Here is a 15,224-nt window from a genome sequence, read left to right as displayed (position 1 = left end):
TCCTCTAAACACCCACTAATTACCCATCAATCACCCATCAATCACCCCCTATCACCACCTGTCACTGTTACCCATCAGATTAGACCCTAATCTACCCCTTGCGGGCACCCAATCACCCGCCCACACGCTCAGATTGCCCTCAGACCCCCCCTTATCAATTCGCCAGTGCAATATTTACATCTGTTATTCCCTGTAATAACCCACTGATCACCTGTCAATCACCTATCAATCACCCCCTGTCACAGCCACCCATCAATCACCCCCTGTCACTGCCACCCATCAATCAGCCCCTAACCTGCCCCTTGCGGGCAATCTGATCACCCACCCACACCAATAGATCGCCTGCAGATCCGACATCAGATCACCTCCCAAGTGCAGTGTTTACATCTCTTCTCTCCTCTAAACACCCACTAATTACCCATCAATCACCCCCTATCACCACCTGTCACTGTTACCCATCAGATTAGACCCTAATCTGCCCCTTGCGGGCACCCAATCACCCGCCCACACGCTCAGATTGCCCTCAGACCCCCCCTTATCAATTCGCCAGTGCAATATTTACATCTGTTATTCCCTGTAATAACCCACTGATCACCTGTCAATCACCTATCAATCACCCTCTGTCACTGCCACCCATCAATCACCCCCTGTCACTGCCACCCATCAATCAGCCCCTAACCTGCCCCTTGCGGGCAATCTGATCACCCACCCACACCAATAGATCGCCCGCAGATCCGACATCAGATCACCTCCCAAGTGCAGTGTTTACATCTCTTCTCTCCTCTAAACACCCACTAATTACCCATCAATCACCCCCTATCACCACCTGTCACTGTTACTCATCAGATTAGACCCTAATCTGCCCCTTGCGGGCACCCAATCACCCGCCCACACCTCAGAACGCCCTCAGACCCCAGCCCTGATCACCTCGCTAGTGCATTGCTTGCATCTATTTCCCCCCTCTAATCACACCTTGAGACACCCATCAATCACCTCCTGTCACCCCCTAGCACACCTACCCATCAGATCAGGCCCTAATTTGCCCCGTGTGGGCTCCTGATCACTCGGCCAAACCCTCAGATCCCCTTCCGATCACCTCCCCAGTGCATTGATTGCATCTATTTTCCCCTCTAACCGCCCCCTGAGACACCCATCAATCACCTCCTGTCACCCCCCTAGCACTCCTATCCATCAGATCAGGCCCCAAACATCCTGTCATCTAAGAGGCCACCCTGCTTATGACCGGTTCCACAAAATTTGCCCCCTCATAGACCACCTGTCATCAAAATTTGCAGATGCTTATACCCCTGAACAGTCATTTTGAGAAATTTGGTTTCCAGACTACTCAAAGTTTTGGGCCCGTAAAATGCCAGTGCAGTATAGGAACCCCACAAGTGACCCCATTTTAGAAAGAAGACACCCCAAGGTATTCTGTTAGGTGTATGATGAGTTCATAGAAGATTTTATTTTTTGTCAAAAGTTAGCGGAAATTGGATTTTTATTGTTTTTTTCACAAAGTGTCATTTTTCACTAACTTGTGACAAAAAATAAAATCTTCTATGAACTCACCATACCCCTAATGGAATACCTTGGGGTGTCTTCTTTCTAAAATGGGGTCACTTGTGGGGTTCCTATACTGCCCTGGCATTTTAGGGGCCCTAAACCGTGAATAGTAGTCTAGAAAACAAATGCCTTAAAATGACCTGTGAATAGGACGTTAGGCCCCTTAGCGCACCTAGGCTGCAAAAAAGTGTCACACATGTCATATCGCCGTACTCAGGAGAAGTAGTATAATGTGTTTTGGGGTGTATTTTTAACACATACCCATGCTGGGTGGGAGAAATCTCTCTGTAAATGGACAATTGTGTGTAAAAAAAAAAATCAAACAATTGTCATTTACAGAGATATTTCTCCCACCCAGCATGGTTATATGTAAAAATACACCACAAAACACATTATACTACTTCTTCTGAGTACGGCGATACCACATGTGTGACACTTTTTTGCAGCCTAACTGTGCTAAGGGGCCCAAAGTCCAGTGAGTACCTTTAGGATTTCACAGGTCATTTTGAGACATTTGGGTTCAAGACTACTCCTCACGGTTTAGGGCCCCTAAAATGCCAGGGCAGTATAGGAACCCCACAAGTGACCCCATTTTAGAAAGAAGACACCCCAAGGTATTCTGTTAGGTGTATGATGAGTTCATAGAAGATTTTATTTTTTGTCACAAGTTAGCGGAAATTGATATGTATTGTTTTTTTTTTTTCACAAAGTGTCATTTTCCGCTAACTTTTGACAAAAAAAAATCTTCTATGAACTCACCATACTCCTAACAGAATACCTTGGGGTGTCTTCTTTCTAAAATGGGGTCACTTGTGGGGTTCCTATACTGCCCTGGCATTTTAGGGGCCCTAAACCGTGAGCAGTAGTCTAGAATCCAATGCCTCAAAATGACCTGTGAATAGGACGTTAGGCCCCTTAGCGCACCTAGGTTGCAAAAAAGTGTCACACATGTGGTATCGCCGTACTCAGAAGAAGTAGTATATTGTGTTTTGGGGTGTATTTTTACACATACCCATGCTGGGTGGGAGAAATCTCTCTGTAAATGGACAATTGTGTGTAAAAAAAAAAATCAAACAATTGTCATTTACAGAGATATTTCTCCCACCCAGCATGGGTATGTGTAAAAATACACCCCAAAACACATTATACTACTTCTCCTGAGTACGGCGGTACCACATGTGTGGCACTTTTTTGCACCCTAAGTGCGCTAAGGGGCCCAAAGTCCAATGAGTACCTTTAGGATTTCACAGGTCATTTTGCGACATTTGGTTTCAAGACTACTCCTCACGGTTTAGGGCCCCTAAAATGCCAGGGCAGTATAGGAACCCCACAAATGACCCCATTTTAGAAAGAAGACACCTTAAGGTATTCCGTTAGGAGTATGGTGGGTTCATAGAAGATTTTATTTTTTGTCACAAGTTAGCGGAAAATGACACTGTGTGAAAAAAAACAATTAAAATCAATTTCCGCTAACTTGTGACAAAAAAAAAAAATCTTCTATGAACTCACCATCCTCCTAACGGAATACCTTGGGGTGTCTTCTTTCTAAAATGGGGTAATTCGTGGGGTTCCTATACTGTCCTGGCATTTTAGGGGCCCTAAACCGTGAGGAGTAGTCTCGAAACCAAATGTCGCAAAATGACCTGTGAAATCCTAAAGGTACTCATTGAACTTTGGGCCCCTTAGCGCAGTTAGGGTGCAAAAAAGTGCCACACATGTGGTATCGCCGTACTCAGGAGAAGTAGTATAATGTGTTTTGGGGTGTATTTTTCCACATACCCATGCTGAGTGGGAGAAATATCTCTATAAATAGACAATTGTGTGTAAAAAAAAAAAATAAAATAAAACAATTGTCATTTACGGAGATATTTCTCCCACCCAGCATGGGTATGTGTAAAAATACACCCCAAAACACATTATACTACTTCTCCTGAGTACGGCAATACCACGTGTGGCACTTTTTTGCAGCCTAACTGCGCTAAGGGGCCCAAAGTCCAATGAGCATCTTTAGGCTTTACAGGGGTGCTTACAATTAGGCACCCCCCAAAATGCCAGGACAGTGAACACACCCAACAAATGACCCCATTTTGGAAAGTAGACACTTCAAGGTATTCAGAGAGGAGCATAGTGAGTCCGTGGCAGATTTAATTTTTTTTTGTCGCAAGTTAGAAGAAATGGAAACTTTTTTTTTTTTTCACAAAGTGTCATTTTCCGCTAACTTGTGACAAAAAATAAAATCTATGAACTCACCATGCCTCTCACTGAATACTTTGGGATGTCTTCTTTCCAAAATGGGGTCATTTGGGGGGTATTTGTACTATCCTGGAATTTTAGCCCCTCATGAAACCTGACAGGTGCGCAGAAAAGTCAGAGATGCTTGAAAATGGGAAAATTCATTTTTGGCACCATAGTTTGTAAACGCTATAACTTTTACCCAATCCAATAAATATACACTCAATGGTTTTTTTTTTTTTATCAAAGACATGTAGCAGAATAACTTTCGCGCTCCAAATGTATAGGACATTTTACTTTATTTGAAAAATGTCAGCACAGCAAGTTAAAAAAGTCATTTTTTTGCCAACATTCATGTCTTTTTTGATGAATATAATAAAAACTAAAACTCGCAGCAGCAATCAAATAGCAGCAAAAGAAAGCTGTATTAGTGAAAAGAAAAGGAGGTGAAATTCCTTTAGGTGGTAGGTTGTATGACCGAGCAATAAACCGTGAAAGCTGCAGTGGTCTGAATGGAGAAAAAGGCTCTGGTCCTTAAGGGGCGAAAAGACTGTGGTCCTCAAGTGGTTAATTATCCAATCCCAGTTTAAAAGGAAACATTTGTTTTAGAAACAGACAAACTTTCTCTGGTCATTTTAAAGTACCGAATGGTAAAAAGAGGTTAATTACATAGGTCCGACAAGAAATAACCTTTTTATTCTGCCAGCTGAATTCTGCTAAATACTAATACTTATACCTTGCAATGACAATGGTAAATAACCCCCCTTGTGCCATATACGGGTAGAGTGTAGCGTGCCTTATTTGTTTCACTTTTTTCTGTTTTCTCCTGTGTAGAGGCAAAGCCTGGGCAGACGATGGCAGCCAGATGGGTCCTGATAAACATGGAAAGGATGTTCCTTCTCTGGATAAATATGCAGAGGGCAGATGGGAGGTAAAAAATCTGTTTGTATCTGGTCCCAGTGTTATCTGTGTACAAGCTTTAGTTAAAGAAAAACATTTCTTTGTTACAGTTGATAGCAAGAAGTTTTGAATCCGGATAATACCATTTACTGGCTAACTCAGAAGGAAAAGCAGTAAGCTTTCGGCTATGAAGTCTTCTTCAGACTGATTCCTGTACACTGACAAAATTTAGAACACAGCTTATATACACTGGACATTGAAAAGGAGGTACATTGTTCTACAATAAATGACATTGGATGCCTGATTACAACATCAAGAATGTCCCACTCAAATAGACTGGTCTTATCATTTTTATTTTTTTTATTTTATTTTTTTTGTAATAAATTACCTAGCATCTCTGTGGGGCCCTCTTGATGTTGTAATTAGGCATCCAATTATATTTTTTTGCAGAACAATGCATTTCTCTGTTTCCTTCTGTCCTGTGCAAGTGTTCAGGTCCACTTTAAACAAACAAAAAACAGCGAGAGACAGGTTGAGAGAAGTGCTCCAGAAAAGAGCTCTGTAGATGACTAAATTAGTTGGAGAGCTCAGAGAAGCTCTTTTGCATAGTTTAACTCTTCCTGTACTGGAAACAATATGTCTTTGCTACTAATGGTCTATTTCTTAGTTGTACTACACATACAAATCATGATGTCATAACTTTATTTTCACTTTAGATTCCCTTTAAGGTTTCACTGCAGAGCTAATGACCCCTTGAACTTTCCTGCTCTGTGTCATAGTTTAGAATACAGAGTTCAGTTTGTAAATTGCAAATATTAGAGAGAATGATGCAATAATAAAAAAAAAATCTAAAACCCTTTTCTATGCTACTAGTGTTCTATGAATTATCTGTACTACACATACAATTCATTATATCATAAGGGTTTTTTTTTTTTGTTTTTTTTGTTTTTTTGCTTCAGTGTCCCTTTAGATGTTGTTATGCTTTTGTTTATCTTCTAGAGCAGAGAGGAAGTTTTGAGTTCAGGTCCACTCACCTTTTATATCTGACTCTCCGCTAGATGGGTCCACAGTGCATCGGGGTCTAGGCCTCCTCCGCCTCTCAGGACTCTCTTAAACTGCTTCCTTTTGCACAGTTTTCATATATCGGTACACCTCAGACAAAGAAAACATTCAGGCCACCACAGTGTAAAACCATATAGGAAATGTAATATGAATAAGAGTGCACACTTACAATAAAATGATGTATAAAGTCACACAGTTTTAGCGGGCTCTACCCCATGCGTGGGCCACTGGGCTGGTTTGGCTCACCTCCGCATTGATCTCATGTCACGTCAATGCCATGCTGTTTCCACATCAACATGTTTCATCGCCCCTTAGTGACTCATCAGAAGCATGCTATGATGTGGGAATTCTGGATTTTTATATTCTTGGCATTTGTTGGCCAGAGAGTACCTTACATGTTACTATCCAGGCTTTTCTGTATCCCTAAACTCTTGAATGTACGTTATTTGGTTTGTAGGTTATTCTGCAGTTTATGGTTGGATCACCAAATGCTACAGTTAGTCAAGATCTAGCACAACTTCTCATTCAAGCCGGTCTTATGAAAAGGTAAATCTGCATGTTTTAAAACTGTTTGAAAACAAAAAAATGGTATTTATAATGTTTTAGCACTGGGGCATGTCAGACAATATAATAATACTTTATTGTAATGGTGTGTTCACATCGGCACATTAGTTGTGTGGTGCCACTGATACCATTACAGTAACGTGACGCATTATGTGCACGTTAACAGTTGGAGCATACTTTCTTTTTTTTCCTGTGTGTGCATTGCTACCCATGTTTTGGAATGCAACTCAGCGTTGTAGGGGGGCAGTGCTGAAATGGACAACAACAATGCAGAGGCAGTGCGTTGCTGTGCCAATTGGCCAACACTATCCAATCAACTGCTTATACCAGGTACAGGTTTGTAGATGGATGCCCATTCTGACCATATATGATCAGATTGCGTATATAATCTCTGCAAGTAGCATTGAGTAGAAGAAATACTTTGGCCTCTCTGTTTGGAATGTAACATAGAGGTTCTACATGGGTCATTGCCTTACACTTAAAGTGAACCTCCAGAATAAAAATCTTCTCAGCAGCACTGAAAAGGCTTGGTGTTTCTTTAACAGTTTCACAGCATCAGAACTTTGTTTTTCTTACCGAAGCCTAACTTTTAGCTGCACAGAAGCTAAGCTCCACCCCATCAAAGAAAACTGTCCAGGCATTTTTCCCTTGATACTGTGCAAAACATGATGGGATTTCTGATGTTGTTGTTCTCGTTGCCTAGCAGCTAGGAGGAATGATCAGGACAGTTGGAACTGTGTCTCATGCTCCCTGTCAACCCCTTTCAACCAAAAAGATGGCTGCCCCATGAAATTACAAACATTTGCCTGTTCTTTTTAAACAGGGTGGGTAAGAGATTATATTACCTATCTATTTTAATTAACATAACTAATGTAACGTAATTCAGAGGTGGCCTTTTGGGGGGGGGGGGGGGGGGGCAAGTGGGGCGATTGCCCCAGGCCCTGCACCTGAAGAGGGCCCCACGTGCCATGCCCGCCAAACCATGCTCATTTTGGTGGTGGTGAAGGAAAGGTCTACAGAAGTCTAGCTGTTTGTATTCTGAGCAGTGTGCCATTTACAAATACTCAGATCTTCCTATTTTGTTTTATGCACCTTATTTTTTGCACCAACCTCCTTTTTATTGCTTAGGTTTTTGTCTTCAGCATGCTTTACTGTACTATGCCGTTTTCATTTTTGTAATGAATTTCTGCACTAACATAGGCGCTATATGTGCTACCTGAGAGCTACTGTTTTGTCCCCTGTTTTATTGCCTGATGAAGCGGGCTTGGTCCTGCGAAACACGTTGCATCTATTGGGGTACTAATAAAGTGTTTATTTATGTCAGACAAGTAGTCTAGTCTGCTTTCGGAGGTAAGTCCACCACTGCCTCCCCAGCATATTTTAAAACTTTTAATTGTTGTTTTTATTCTGCTGGCGCCTCTGTTCATCAAAGTCATTCTGCACTAACATGAAGCTTGCCAAATGTCAAATTAAGGTAATGTGCAAGAGCCTCAGCCTGATGGCCCCAGGGGCATTTAGGTCAGTCGAGCATGGACTGGTGCCGGAGGGGGCTCAGGCTGGAGCCTCCAGACTGGCTGGGGATTGGTGCTAGGTTTGATGGGGAGCTAGGGATAGGTAGAGGCTGGTTGGGGAGCTAGGGATAGGTACAGGCTTAGGGTGTGTGCCAGACTGGCTAAGGATGGGTGTTAGGCTGGATGGGGAACTGTGGATGGGTGTTAGGCTGGATGGGGAGCTGGAGGTGGGTGCTAGGCTGCCTTGGAGAGCTGGAGATTGTTGCTAGGATGGCTGGGAAGCAAGGGATGGGTTCTAAGCTAGCTGAAGAGCTGGAGATGTGTACTTTGCTGGCTGGGGAGATTGGGAGAGGTACTAGGCTGTCTGGAGATCTGGGGATGGGTGCTAGGCTTGCTGGGGTGCTGGGGATGGGTACTAGGCTGGCTGAGGAGCTGGGGATGGGTGCTAGGCTGGCTGGGGATGGGTGCTAGGCTGGCTGGAAAGCTGAAGATGGGTGCTAGGCTGGCTTGGGATGGGTACTAGGCTGGTTGGAGAGCTGGGGATGGGTGCTAGGCTGGCTGGAGAGCTGGGGATGGGTGCTAGGCTGGCTGGAGAGCTGGGGATGGGTGGTAGGCTCTCTGGAGAGCTGGGAATGGGTGCTAGGCTGGCTGGAGAGCTGGGGATGGGTGCTATGCTGGCTGGGGAGCTGGGAATGGGTGCTAGGTTGCCTTGGAGAGCTGGGGATTGGTGCTAGGATGGTTGGACAGCAAGGAATAGATTCCAAGCTGGCTGAGGAGCTGGGGATGGGTGCTAGGCTGGCTGGGGATCATGTGTGGATAGAAATACAAAATTTGGAATCCCCATTCATCCTAGCACCCATCCCAGGCCATCCCAGAATCCATCAGTTGGTTAAAGGCCACTAAATCAATATAACAATAATTACAATACGTAATGTAATCAAACGGCAAATGGTGGTACCATTGGCCATTTGTTTACATTACATATTGTAATTGTTCCTATATTGGTTAGCTTAGTGGCCTTTAACAAGTTTTTAAACAATAATAAGGCATAGTGCATTAGAGGTGGACAAGCCCGTGAACATGGCGATACGGTACATGGCCTACACTTATGGCTCTAGGCCGCACATATGACACTCGCCCCAGACCCCGCGTACTCTAAGGCCGCCTCTTGACGTAATGACAGTATGTTTGTTTAGGCTGAAGTTCCTCTTTAAGCTGTAGGATCCAAGCAATGTGATGCGATCTATGCAACTTAACAGTAATCCCCCTTACTGCCTCTCCCCTCAACTGAGCGCAGTAGTTGGCAGTTGTAACATGTAGCACTGCGTCCATACCGTGCATATTACAACTACCTTTTAGATATATGTGGCAAGATGCCCCTTGATGCTTTTACTTTTTTTTCTTTTCTTGTAAATATTCGCTACATATTCTCAGTGAGTTTGCATGTCATTCTTATTCTGTGCATTTCTGCACATCATAATATAGTGACTCTGGAGAACCTCCAAGCATATCTTCGGCTGGATTTCAGTTCTTGCTTCTGGATACAGCTTCCCAGCTCTGGTATTTCATGCTGCAGTATCTGAAGACGGCTGAAGTAAGTACCACCTTTGCAACACGCAATGCAAAATGTATTTAATTATTTTATCCAAGCAATATTAAAAGCTATTGGGATGATGCGATCAGAATTTGTTTATATGCATATACTGTATAGACCCAGCGCAATCCCAAAAACAAGTTGTGTGGTTTTGTTTTTTTTTTTGTTTTATTTTTATAATTGAATGAAAACAGGTAGTCCCCAATTTACAAACAAGATGGGGACTGTACGTTCATTGTTAACTTGAATCTGTCCATAAGTCAAAACGCTGTGCCATCTCTGTCCCCTGTACCTGCTCTGTGCCTCCAGTGCCCCCCCCCCCCCCCCCCTGTGTCACCTCTGTCCCCCAATGTACTGCAGAAAAATGTCATTTTACTGGTTTCAAAACCATTCTTTTCTTTAATTTTTATTTTTTTTTAATACTAATTTTCTCAAAAATTAGGGGTAGTTTTTTAAGTCGGATGTTTGTTAATCGAGTACTTACCTGTACATGAGTAGTCCGCAAACCAGGAGCTGCTTTGTTTGTGGACGGCTGATGTATTGAATAAAAACTTTATAATGAAGCTAATGGTGTGCTAACCTATTTTGCGCTTTTGTGGGAACAGGGCTGTTGGTTTGAACATATGACTATTAATGTTCTTTTGCCTGGAACATCAAAGCAGTCAATATCAATACACAGATGTCATGTGAATGTAAGATATTTTTACAACTCGGCCTCTTGCACACTACATGAGATTCAAATTTGTGATTTTTGAATTGATCCTGCATGCTGCATTTTCTTTTTTTTTTTTTTTTTTTTTTTTTTTTTTTGGCATTTTTCGTCTTGTGTTGATAGCATCCAGGGAAAATCGGAATTCGGATTTGTGATTTGCAGTGTGAAAGAGGCCTGATGCTGATATAAGGAAAATGAGGTTACTTGAGTAGATTCATGGCACGCATAGCTGTGGAATCCAGTAGTATATAGTCTGTGGTAGTGAGAGGTACTGGTAGCTGCTAAGAATGCAGCCAGTGGAATAGTCCCAACACCCCTATGCATTTCTTCAGATTGGTCAGTGGATGCTTATATAACATGCTTTATTGTGCTCTTACCTTTGCAGACCCGGGGGATGAATTTGGTAGAAATTCTTTCTTTCATGTTCCAGCTGAGTTTTTCAACACTGGGAAAGGTATTCTGAGTTGAAAAATCTACTGTACGCTTCACTGTATAATTTTCTTCTTAAAGTTTACTATCTTATGTGTGCTTTTTTTTTTTTTTTATTTTTTTATTTTTTTAATTTTTTTAGGATTACTCTGTGGAAGGAATGAGTGACTCCTTGCAGACTTTCCTACAGCATCTGCGGGAATTCGGTCTTGTGTTTCAGAGAAAGGTCAGTCACCCAGGGCTGTTTTAGTTTAAAAATCCTTTCTTCTGTACTGTGCGATTTCACCTCCAGCGTTGAACTGCCTTGCGTGAAACAGGCCAGTTTAACAATTTTGTTTTATTAGTTGATTTCAGCGGGTTGACACAAAGCTGCTCATACATTCTTCGACAGAATTGATCACTGTTGGTGAATCTGCTGAATATAGATGCCCCAACAGGGCTGCCCGATCATAATTTGGATCCATTCCTGGCTGAAATCATGTTCATGCTGTATGAGCTCTGGAAAATGAAAGAGGCACACAGAAATGAGCGTGCCGGTGAGATAGGTTAGTGACACATGGGTGAGTGGCAGTCTTTTTTTTTTTTTTTTTTTTTTTTTTTTAGAAATGAATGTGCAGTGTGTGGCAGCAATAGATTCTAATGAAACATACATGCCAAATCTGGCCCTCAGAGCCATTAAGTTTTGCCCTCAAGTGGTTTCCCCACTTTGTATTATGTGTGGACGCTCTAGACCAACAAGAAAGCTATATTGGAGTTGTAGCCTTAGAACACCAGGGAAACCATATGTGGGAGGTAGGGTGAAAGCTCTAACCACTAGGGAACTGTTGTGGTTAGTTTCATGTCAGTTCACGGAGGGTGTCTCCGTGAACAGTCTGCGAGCCTCCGATCGCGGCTCGCAGGCTAATTGTAAACACGGGGAAAAGAAATCCCCTGTATTTACATCATACGCCGCTGCTGTCGCTGATTGGCCAGGGATCGCCGCCGTCTGATCAGGGCTGTGGAGTCGGAGTCAGAGTCGTGGAGTCGGAGTTGTGGAGTCGGGCAATTTTGGGTGCCTGGAGTCGGAGTCGGGAAAAATGCTCCGACTCCTAATGAATTTGTAACTGTAATTAAAATAGAAAATTTGATAAAATGTTCTATTTCTCAGATAATAGTCATTAAAAATAATGTATATATACAGTATATATACAGTAATAGCTGTGCTTAGTCCACAAAAATGAAATAAACCAATCAAAATTAGTTACTTGTGCTGCTTCAATAAAGCAGTCCCCGTATTTTTAAGGTCAGATATACATATCTGATTGTGACTGTATATATGATGTGTACACAGGAATCTCTTATATATACTAAATAACATCTATGCTGTAAGAATAAAGCCTGATGTGTAGCTGTGTCACTAGTAGAGATGGTCAATGAGATGGAAATAATTCTGCATTGATGCTGATTTATGCAAATGTATGCACTCCCTTTGCTGATGAAATCAAATAATTTGATATGTTGTTAAAATTTGGTTTAGTGACTGCAAATTAAAGGGTACCTGAGACAGATGAAAAGTAAAGTTTTATACATACCTGGGGCTTCCTCCAGCCCCCTTCAGGCTAATCAGTCCCTCGCTGTCCTCCACCACCCGGATCTTCTGCTATGAGTCCTGGTAATTCAGCCAGTCAGCGCTGTCCGGCCATATGCCGCTCCCACAGCCAGGAACATTCTGCACCTGCGCAATAGTGCTGCACAGGTGTAGTATGCTCCTGGCGGTGGAGTGTGTGCATGCGCACTACGCCCGACTGGCTCAAGTACCTGGACTCATATCAGAAGATCCAGGTGGTGGAGGAGGACAACGAGGGACTGATTATCCTGAAGGCGGCTGGAGGAAGCCCCAGGTATGTATAAAACTTTAATTTCATCAGTCTCAGGTTTACTTTGTTACACAGTAGTACTATACTCTACATATGCACTCCCCACAGAGCTGCAGGAAATCCACTGAGAATGCTGTGCACATTGAACACAGAGGTGTTGTGTGTTTACAATCTCCTTATTCCCCTGCAGAGTACCTGCACATCATTCTTACATGTACCCACGCTTACATTGCCTAGGGCCTGATAGATGTTCTTTGTTCCGGATTGTACCTTTTACAAGTACTCTTACCAAGGACTAGTTTTAGTCTAAAGGGAATAAATATAGTAGTCTACATATCCTTCTCACTTCAGTTGTCTTGTAAAATTCCTAAGCGTTGGCAGTTAAGAGACGAATTTCACGTTACATACTTTTAATCAACAAAATTGTAATATGCAAATTAGAGGAGTCGGTGGAATCCTAAACTGAGGAGTCGGAGTCGGTGGATTTTTGGACCGACTCTACAGCCCTGCGTCTGATAGGCTAAAGCCTATTAGAGGCGGTACAGGACGGATCGCTGTCCTGTGCCGCCCATAGCCAGAGCAGGAGGGAGGAATATCGCTGCGGAGGGGGGCTTTGAGGAGCCCCTCCCCTGCTCAGCCACACAGAGTGGCGGCGATCAGACCCCCCCCCAGCAGGACATCCCCCTAGTGGGGAAAAAAAAGGGGGGTGGGGAAGTCTGATCGCCCTGCAGCAATCACGATCTGTGCTGCGGGCTGGAGAGCCCACGCAGCACAGATCATACAAAATCCCCTGGTCCTTAAAGTGGACCCAAATTAAAAATACAAGATTTCAGAAATAAAATCTATTTTCTAAATTCTAATAATAAATAGCAGCAGCAGCCTTTTTTCAGCTGCATGATGATAAATATAGAATATTTTACATTTTATTGGAGAAACCCCTCCCTTCCTTTCATATTGCCGGGACAGAATCCGGCAAACTGGTGGAGTAGATGGTGTCCAGCAAAGGAGGATTTGCTAATGGCTGCCACCTGTGTAACCCTAGTAATGAAAAGAAGGGTGAAAAGCATGCACTGAAATGCTCATAGGCTTCAAGGAGTGTTTATTTATCTGTGTATGTGTCAGAGTGGTGCAACTAAATATTTTGAATTAAAAAAAGTTTTTGGTTTGGGTCCGCTTTTAGTGGTTAAATTGCACAACTCTGAAATAGAGCAATATGCCAGATCCACTATTGTTTGTATTTTTATACAGGCTGTATAAAGTTCTACTTCACATGTATTGTTTATAGTTGCAACCCCCACAGACCTGCAATTATAAAAAGAAAAAAATGTGCATTTAAAAATGTATAAAAGTCTAAACATCAGGCTGTGAGCAGTCTGTATCTGCCACTGACTCTTCTTCTTTCCTCCCCCATTCTACTCGCCATCCCTGGCAACTCTGAACCACGGACATCTTATGTTTAATGCAGAGATGGATGAAGATGTAATGGGGCCCTAGGCAAGGTAGTAGATTTGGGCCCCCTTGTGGTCTTTTTGGTAAGCTGAAGTGGAGAGAGGTCAAAGGAGGCAGCAGATGGGCTCCTTGACACCCACTAGGCCCCAAGCACCTGCCTAGGTTGCCTGGTGGATGATCCTCCTCTGGTTTAATGTCATAGAAAGTGGAACCTACTGCAATCTCCTATCTTCCAGTCACTAGGGGGCAGTGGCTGTGGCAGGGATTGTAGTCTGTTCTGCTTCATTAGGACATTAACCACATCACTGCCAGAGACAAGTAAGCCGACCAAATCCTAGCAAGCGCGAAGGGACTAGCATGAGGTAGAAGCAAACTGCTGGATGTGCAGACCCGGGCAAAAATTAATTCTTATACAATTTCATTTTAAAGCCCTAGTTAATTCTGCTGGAATTGTAATTGTTATGCACGGAAATAAAGTTTTAAGCCTACACATATTATTTAATGTTATTCTACATACATTCTTGCATAATCTGGCACTAGATGTCTGCAGGGGACAGGAAAACTGGTATTGAGATAACTGGATACCGTACTCCTATGTAGATTCAATTGTGAAGTGGTTTGAGAGGCGAGCGAGGCAACAATTCCTTAAAGAGACACTGAAGAGAAAAAATATATATAATTGATTGTGCAGTTACTTACTAGAACATTAGTAGCAAAGAAAATATTCTCATTTTTTATTTTCAGTTATACACAGTGGGTTGCGAAAGTTTGGGCAACCTTGTTAATCGTCAAGATTTTTCCTGTATAAATCGTTGGTTGTTACGATAAAAAAAAAAAATGTCAGTTAAAAACACACACACACACACACACACACACACACACACACACACACACACACACACACACACACACACACACACACACACACACACACACACACACACACACACACACACACACACACACACACACACACACACACACACACACACACACACACACACACACACACACACACACACACACACACACACACACACACACACACACCCCTGACAAGTGAAATTAAGTTTATTGGATTTACAGAAAGTGCGCAATAATTGTTTAAACAAAATTAGGCAGGTGGATAAATTTGGGCATATTTGTCATTTTATTGATTCCAAAACCTTTAGAACTGATTATTGGAACTCAAGTTGGCTTGCTAAGGTCAGTGACCCCTGTCCTACATACGCTGGCGAATCCAATTATGAGAGAGTATTTAAGGAGGTCAGTTGTAAGTTTTTCTCCTTTTAATTTTCTCTGAAGAGTAGCAACATGGGGGTCTCAAAACAATTCTCAAATGACCTGAAGAC

The 15,224-nt window shown here is 42.7% G+C and overlaps 1 protein-coding gene across 4 annotated transcripts in view; it reads left to right on the top strand.

Annotated features, from left to right (window-relative positions):
- The window catches only part of GTF2H4 (general transcription factor IIH subunit 4), a 35,454-nt gene that overhangs the window by 8,172 nt on the left and 12,058 nt on the right, over window positions 1-15,224 (top strand). For all 4 annotated transcript variants that reach the window (XM_068267337.1, XM_068267336.1, XM_068267338.1 and 1 more), the window contains exons 5-9: window positions 4,630-4,726; window positions 6,215-6,303; window positions 9,318-9,426; window positions 10,524-10,592; window positions 10,710-10,793. In XM_068267337.1, coding sequence (XP_068123438.1) covers window positions 4,630-4,726; window positions 6,215-6,303; window positions 9,318-9,426; window positions 10,524-10,592; window positions 10,710-10,793 — 448 coding nt within the window. The remainder of the gene's footprint in view (window positions 1-4,629; window positions 4,727-6,214; window positions 6,304-9,317; window positions 9,427-10,523; window positions 10,593-10,709; window positions 10,794-15,224) is intronic.

The sequence above is a fragment of the Hyperolius riggenbachi genome, chromosome 2 (genome assembly GCF_040937935.1).
Source record: "Hyperolius riggenbachi isolate aHypRig1 chromosome 2, aHypRig1.pri, whole genome shotgun sequence".
In the NCBI taxonomy this organism is placed as follows: domain Eukaryota; kingdom Metazoa; phylum Chordata; class Amphibia; order Anura; family Hyperoliidae; genus Hyperolius; species Hyperolius riggenbachi.
Note: the sequence above shows the minus strand (reverse complement) of the source record. Positions and strands in the feature narration are given on the sequence as shown.